This window comes from Alosa sapidissima, chromosome 17 (genome assembly GCF_018492685.1).
Source record: "Alosa sapidissima isolate fAloSap1 chromosome 17, fAloSap1.pri, whole genome shotgun sequence".
In the NCBI taxonomy this organism is placed as follows: Eukaryota; Metazoa; Chordata; class Actinopteri; order Clupeiformes; family Clupeidae; genus Alosa; species Alosa sapidissima.
Window position 1 is genome coordinate 19,404,270 of NC_055973.1, and position 8,167 is coordinate 19,412,436.

The window sequence follows — 8,167 nt, forward strand, 5'->3', positions numbered from 1 at the left end:
CCCTTAGAATGTAATTGTTTATTTAGATAGGGACAGCACATGATGGACATCAGTACAAGTACACAATGTATATATGCTAGAGTTAGCACCATAGCTAGTTTTCAATGAAATGAGGGGGGTTCACAGACTTCAGTATCTGAGTTCTGAGTATCTATATGTAATATCATGGACCATGAGCTTTGATATAGTGATGGTGTTATGTACTGTAGTGATTAGAGATTCTATCATGTAATGTGCCACTGGTATACTTGTACCATAGCCATCTCTTTTATGTGTATATGTAACATGTAACTTAATTTAATCTCACCTCGGTCTTCAGTGGTATTTTTTGATCATACTGACACACTGACACTAATATAATTCCATCCGTGTGTGTGTCGAGTGATTCAATTACAATGCCACAGATACCATAACTAGGCCTACATCCTTAACAGATGGTCTATGCAGAATCAACACTGGAATTTTACACTGAAGACATGATATTGGTCCAATTTAAAATACTCTGTTGATGGTGATAATATTTCATTTTATTGTGTTTTTTGATAAATGTCAAATAAATCAAAGGACATAGATACCTGAGCCTTATGAAAAGTATGAAGATGATTATCCACACTTTGACTAGTGTAACTCAATCATAAACTGAAATGAAGTCAAATGTTGTCGGATTGTTCAGGCACATTAAAGCATGCCAACATCTCATGGGAACGACACTCTGTGAATAGCAGAGATTCAATAACCTGCCACAAGGCACGACGCACACAGCACCAAAAATAGCCTTTGTTCGTGTAGCTTGTCTGCAAGCTCTCAGTGCCTTTGTGTGACTGAAGAGCTGCGGGTGCTAGCCAACATCACTACAGGCAGTCTATGCTTAAGAGAGAAAGGTCACTGTCAAGTCCAGATTACCAAGTGAAAGCAACTTGGCTGGTTTCTGCCCGTCAGAAAGAGACACTTTATACGGCGATGCGTCAGTGTGAGGTGTCATGGGAGACATCAGTGAGCAGAGTCTGGGGCTCCAGTGGAGCAGCATCTCCTGACTGTTCTCTAATTGTGTTAATCCCTCTGTGTGTGTGTGTGTGTGTGTGTGAGAGAGAGAGAGAGAGAGAGAGAGAGAGAGAGGCACCAGTGAGGAGAGTCTGTGGCTCCAGTAATGCGGAGCAGCGTCTCCTAATTGTACTCTAATTGTGTTAATCCCTCTGTGTGTGTGTGTGTGTGTGTGTGTGTGTGTGTGTGTGTGTGAGAGAGAGAGAGAGAGAGAGAGAGAGACATCAGTGAGCAGAGTCTGGGACTCCAGTAATGCGGAGCAGCATCTCCTGATTGTTCTCTAATTGTGTTAATCCCTCTGTGTGTGTGTGTGTGTGTGTGTGTGTGTGTGTGTGTGTGTGTGTGTGTGTGTGTGTGTGTGTGTGTGTGTGTGTGAGAGAGAGAGAGAGAGAGAGAGAGAGAGAGAGCGAGAGAGAGAGAGAGAGAGACACACACACAGCCGCTGGACTTTGCAATGACAAAACACAGTATGTGTTATGTCAAGCCTGGGACCCAAGCTCACTGCAGGAAACCCCTTCCGTAGGACTGCTGGAGAGGTGAAGAGTCCAACGGAAGTCTGAATCACAAATACAGTAAGCATACAGCATTGTTTATGTTCCTTTTACAACTACAATAGAATAGAATAGAACAGCACAGAACAGAATAAAACAGAACAGAACAGAACAGAATAGAATAGAAAACCATTATTATCATTATCAGAGCTTTGAGATGAGATGCCCCCATATGTATAGACCCTTTCAACAATAAAAACAAAAACAATGCTTGAACAATCTATTTGGTTCCCAATCTACTTCCTCTGCATTAAGATAACATATAAAATGTTAAAACGGAAGCCTTGTGGGGCCAACAATGATGCTGACAATGGAACTCTCTTGAAAGGGTCTGATAGATCTATCCAGAGCCATATAAAGGTAGAGTTGCGACGCCATTGACGCTAATGTTCCTTTTTTTTTTTACCTTTATATGGCTCTGGATCTATCTATATGGCTCTGATCATTATTAACTTCAAACAGATCCAACATACACACTGCATAATGTATGTGTACATATGGCCATACACATCTATCTATAAAAGCAAGAAGCGTCTGTGTGTGTGTCCGATTTTGCAACAACACGCCAACACACACAGGACAGGTATTCAGTGGCTCTTCAAAATGACTGCAAGGTCTGTTGAAATTGAAACGAGCGATGATGGTCCCGAATTAAAGAACGTCTCAGAATGCCACACATGCAAAGTATTCATTATTGAATGCCAGAATCAGTTTTGGGAAAAATGGAATAACCTAAACCCAAAGCAATATCAAGACACACCTCTGAAAGATGGAGAAACATGGAAGAATTACTTTGAAAAACTTTACAACAAAATCCCATCAAATAACCTTACAATCGGCCAACAAGTCATTACACAAAAGTTACACAAAACCCACTTGACTATGAAATCACTCAGGAAGAATTAACACTCACACTCCATAAACTAAAACAAAAAAAAAGCATGTGGACCTGACAGCATCAGGACTGAAATGCTGAAACACAGCACCCCTGAGCTGGAAAAGGCCCTTTTAAAGCTGTTCAATCTCGTTCTTCAAGCTGGCTGCTTTCCTGAGGTCTGGAACAGGGAGCTTATATCCCCTATCTTTAGGAGACTCTTTAGGAGTGGAGACAAATTCGATCCCAATAACTATCGAGGCATCTGTGTGAACAGTAACCTGGGGAAGGTTTACTGCTGTATTCTAAACAGCCGTCTACAGGCCTTTCCTACCGAACACAATGTCTTGAGTAAAGGTCAGATTGGCTTCTTACCAAAACATCGTACCACTGACCACATTTACACCCTACACACCCTAATTAACAAACATGTTATTCAAGCAAACAAAAGTAAAATCTTCGCTTGTTTTGTTGATTTTAAGAAAGCATTTGACTCAATTTGGCATGATGGATTATTCTATAAAACTTTACAAAGTGGTGTAGGGGGTATAATTTATGATATAATCAAATTCATGTCTATGGAAACAAATGTGCTGTGAAAATTGATAACAGCAGAACAGAATACTTCACTCAGGGGCGTGGGGTGAGACAGGGCTGTAGTTTGAGTCCTACCCTGTTCAATATCTATATTAATGATTTAGCGGTGTTACTGGAACAATCTACAGCTCCTGGACTCCCCCTAAACAATACGGAAGTTAAATTCCTGCTCTTTGCAGATGACCTGGTGCTGCTCTCGCCCTCTGAACAAGGGCTACAGCAACACCTGGACCTGCTAGAACACTTCTGTCAGAACTGGGCCCTGACAGTCAATTTGGCAAAAACAAAGATTGTAATCTTCCAAAAGAAAGCCAGATCCCAGGCAACCAGACACCTTTTCACTCTAGGAAACACCACTCTAGAGCACTCACGATGTTACGATTACCTAGGCCTGAAACTCAGTGCCTCAGGAAGCTTTGACCTTGCAGTGAATGCGCTAAAAAATAAAGCTTGCAGAGCTCTCTATGCCATCAAAAAGAATTTTAATAAAATACAAATTCCAATTAACATCTGGTGCAAAATCTTTGACAGTGTCATCATGCCAATTGCACTGTATGGATGTGAGGTATGGGGTCCACTCAGTAAGCTCGACTACACTAAATGGGACAAACACCCCATAGAATCCCTGCATGCAGAAAAAACAGTCAGAAAAGTCGAGACAAGACCAATCGTCAAAATTTCGGTGTCCACCACTCTAGTTCATCCAAAACAAACCAGAAAAGGGCCTTAAAGTGCTAAAAACCGGAATTTTCCTTTAAAGACTCTGATAAATTGGCCCACCTGCTAGAAGGACTGACTGCTCCGCTGGCTGCAAAATACGTTGCAGCTTGCCATGACATGAGGGACAGTGAGTCGGACACCTTGCCATAATGCCCGACCTAATATCTGTACTTAATCCAATGTGTTATAATGTGTATGCCATCTGTGTGTGTGTGTGTGTGTGTGTGTGTGTGTGTGTGTGTATGTGTGTGTGATCACATGCCTACGTGTGTGTGTGTGTGTGTGTGAAAGAGAGAGAGAAAGGGAGGGTATACACACAATTTTTCATGTTACATGTTACTGTTTCCCTTAAAGAGATGGGCTGAGACATACGTTCACACTCGGTATCATGTTTCAATACACTTTAGGTCAATATCACACCGGAATTCTCCTTTAATGCTGTCAATGTTCTAATTGTTATGCTGTTTTAATTGTGCTTTGGCAACACTGTACTTACAGTCATGCTAATAAAGCAACCTTGAATTGAATTGAATTAAATGCTTACCGGTACTTGGAATTATGTTTTTCCCTACCATCCTATTTTTAAAGCAGGCCTACCTGCAGGCATGTAATTGGGCTACAGGAATAGCATGTTTTAACAGGCACTGCACTAGTCCATATAAAATATAAAAGAACAAGTCTGGATAAAAAAAAGAAACAATGCGAATGGAGTAGGGTACACACTTAGTGCACACCAGATACGCACACATGCACATACACATGAAAGTCACACCTGACTTCCTGAAAGGGCCCTGGGCCCCAACCCCTAAGGGCCAAATAAACCTGAACGCAATTCTATACATACATGTAAGCTAAATAAACCCTACTCCATGAGTTCATAACTGGCTAAAGAAACACTGTACTCCGTAGATTACACCAGGCTAAATAAAGAGGAGAAGGCATGCAGCCCAGAATCCAAACGGCTCTAACTGTGCATGCGGCCTTAGCCTGAGGAGGCCCCTGTTTGTGTAAAGTAGGGGTGCACAGTAGCGTGTGGAACAAACAGTAATATGTGGCTTTGTGTTTCTCTGCTGTCTCCTTTCTCCTCCAGGAACAATGGTGCGCGTAAGATGAGCCTATCACCAGTGGCATTTAGCGCCGCTTAAGACACTTCTTTAATTTCGAAAGGAGATACGCTGGGAAGAACGAAGACACGGCATTGTCCTCGAGTGGCGTTATTCATCGGCTCTTACCTGAGGGGACTAGGCTCGGCGTGGCTCACTCACTCACACGCACCACAAATGACTGTTTTAATGGTGTCCCTTCCTATCCCATACCCACATGCTCACAGATGAACATTACCTCTCCATAATGGGACATGGGAGCGCAGGCCGCTGAGTGATCCTAGAAATAGGGATCAAGCAGTACAAGTGTTCATTTTCAGAGTCCTTTGTCTCCAACAAAGTGCCTCATGATATTACATCAAATTACCTTTGCTTATTGATTGAAAATGTTTCATTTACAGTGCTTGGGGCTAATTGGACACAGGAGGGAAATGCCATTTTAAAACCTGAAGTTCATCTGAGTTATGAATAATAAATCATAATAATAGTTATGTTTATACTGTATAGCATAACAGAACTCATTGGACAACAGTTTTTGGTATAATTATAGTCCTCTTAAAAAATCCAAAGTGAACTAGACTAGATACTACTGCCCTCTGGTGGACAAGAGAAGTATGTGCATAAATATGTTCTCGAGAGTCAAGAGCAAAATGAGCTCTAGTAGGCTACAGTTCAGCAGATTCTCTACACTTTGATTAATTGAATGATTCTCTAGATCACAGATGGCTAAACATAAGCTGTGGCCTAAAGGACCAGAGTCTGTCAGTAAGGAAACACTTGTACGTGTAGCACTTGTGTTGTGCACCAGTTAAAAGCTACACATCTGAGATTACTAGATTCATGAGCCGTGTAATAAGTAAAAGCTGAACCCGAGATATGGCAACTATAAGCACTTTATTTTGTACAGTTTCCCTTAGTTTAGTAAATGAAAGTAAATAAATGTGTGTAATTATTAGTAAAATGTAGCAATGTATGATGTATGGATGTGGTGTATGTAAGGCAGTATAATTGTAAAAATGACAAATAAACACTTTCCCAGTATCAATCAATCACCCTTCAAGAGCAAGTGCAATTCAATCAGTGCAGTTCAGTGAATTTGTGAAAGTAAGAAAAAGTCCTTTTAGGTATTAAAGAAAATGTTGAACTATAAATAAATGCAAAAGTCCCTTATGGTATAAACAGAAATTTCAAAAGTAGTTTCCTTTGGGCTCCTTGTGTGGGAAGGAACGCTTATCTGTAATCCGTGTGCGCTGCTCGAAGTTCACGCAGATGGTGAAGAAACCTTGCTGCAGTTGATCAGACTGCAGCAGGCTGTGCGGTCGACACGTTGAATATCTTGGACAGGCTTGCCATCTTAGCTCGTCTGGAATCCACTGAAATCTTCTATCCGTATAAAAAAAAACAATCTACACGAAACAGTGTAACAGTTACCATCAAACATTTCTTTTCTATGAGATCTCATTTAAACTTTTGCTATAGCATCAAAAAATCAATAGGCATAACGCCGTAATACTGCCATAAATGGAGGCTACATCTCAGCTGCAACAAGCAGATCGCTAGCACAAATTAGCTGCTACTGGTAAGCCAGCACGGCTAACCAACCTTGAGCAGACAGTATGTCATAGAACGGTTCGGTAATACACCCGTAATTATCAAGGAAAATAAACAATACATATTTCACCCATTTTCAAAGGGTCGACTAACTGTCAACCTAACATTCATTTCTAAGTATATTAGCAAGCTAATATCACCGTGTGAGTTCAATGAACAGATTAGCTGCGCAGATTTGCGTCAAGTTACATTCAACTTTAAATCAAAACAACCAAAGAAAAGTGGATCTCCTACCACTCAAATTCAGCAAATAAAAGTGTCTGTATGTGTGTAGTGTATGTGTAAATGCTTCGACTGTTTTTTGTGAGCTTTCATGGTCTCCAATTCACCATAAGATTGATTATTCACATAATTATCATTCACAACCGTGATAAGATAAACTCACCGAAGCTCTTCTCGTGTTGAAACAAAATAAAATATCTTCTTGGTGCGCAATATAAGAGACATAAAGTTAAGAAGTAGAAAATCTATCACGATAGATATTTCTAGAAGTTAAAAATGTGTAGTTATATCGAATATTTTCTTTAGTTCAAGAAGGTGACGCTCCGTGCTTGGACTGCAAAAGCAAGAGAAAGATTATCTCGCATGCGCGGTGCCTTAGTGGCACTGAATCTAACAGTGCTACATACGCTTCAGAGGTGTAGAAGACAATCTCCTCTCACCAAATGCATTCGCTTATTTTGCATTACATAGGCCTATTTTTTAATTAATTAGCATTACTTTGTAGAAATCTGCTTTCACTTTGACATTAAAAAGGGGATTTTTGTAAATTATTGTTAAAAAAAAAAGGTCAAATTAAATTGATCAAGGTTCCATTTATAAAAGCAGTAAAAGGGGAAATGAAGGGTGGGTGAATAATTTTGTATGGGCACTGTAAGAGAAGTGAATCACATTTGCATCATAACTATGCACACCAGAAACGTTTTAATTTTTGTCAGCCACAATGTCACACAGATGAGACCAATGGGGACATGGCGAGCAGAGGGGTCAACCCCTGCTAAACTCTTCCCAGTTTTTAGAGTCTTGTCCACCACTGGTAAATCTCCATGTTTAGGGCACACATATTGTGTGACACAGTCCTGCAAAGTCGGTGGGAATTAACCGGGTGGGTTTATCACAGCAGAGCAGAGCGCTGTGATGTGGATAAGGGAAGACCCATGTCACCAGTCGCACGACAGGACAGGAGTGGCCAGAGGAAACTTAGCATTCCATCCGGCGGCCATGCGGCCTCCAGCTGGCCTCCCTCCAGACAGCAGCACAAACACTCTTCTCACGGCAGCCTCCTGCCGTTACAAAACCTGCCTGATTAGGCTGCAGGGCCGCGCGCTCTCCACGGAAACTCCGCAACATCTCACTCAAAACAGCATCGTGTCAGGACTAACAGGAAAAGTGTTGTAATAAGCCTTGTTTAAAGTAGAGATTCAATAAACCTGAAATCTATGAAAATCTATGTAGTAACCAATCTATAAAGCCTGATTCTGAATTGTGTGACTGAATTTGTGATTGATAAAATGTAGATAATAGTAAGTTTAAAATCATCATTCACCTCCAGACAGTAGGCCTGGGCAGATTTACACCCGAAGCCGCTCTTTATGTAATGAACGACGTGACCAAATTCCTGTCTAACGCGCCAGGTGCTTGTTTAGCTAACCCGCTTCCTGGCTGACCCA

General features: G+C 41.1%; 1 protein-coding gene across 1 annotated transcript in view; it reads right to left on the reverse strand.

Annotated features, from left to right (window-relative positions):
• LOC121688602 (zona pellucida-like domain-containing protein 1) overlaps positions 1-5,785 on the reverse strand; it is a 13,571-nt gene extending 7,786 nt beyond the window's left edge. The window contains exon 1 of the mRNA XM_042068299.1: positions 5,125-5,785. Coding sequence (XP_041924233.1) covers positions 5,125-5,132 — 8 coding nt within the window. The 5' untranslated portion in view covers positions 5,133-5,785. The remainder of the gene's footprint in view (positions 1-5,124) is intronic.
• Between the last annotated feature and the right edge of the window lie 2,382 nt (positions 5,786-8,167).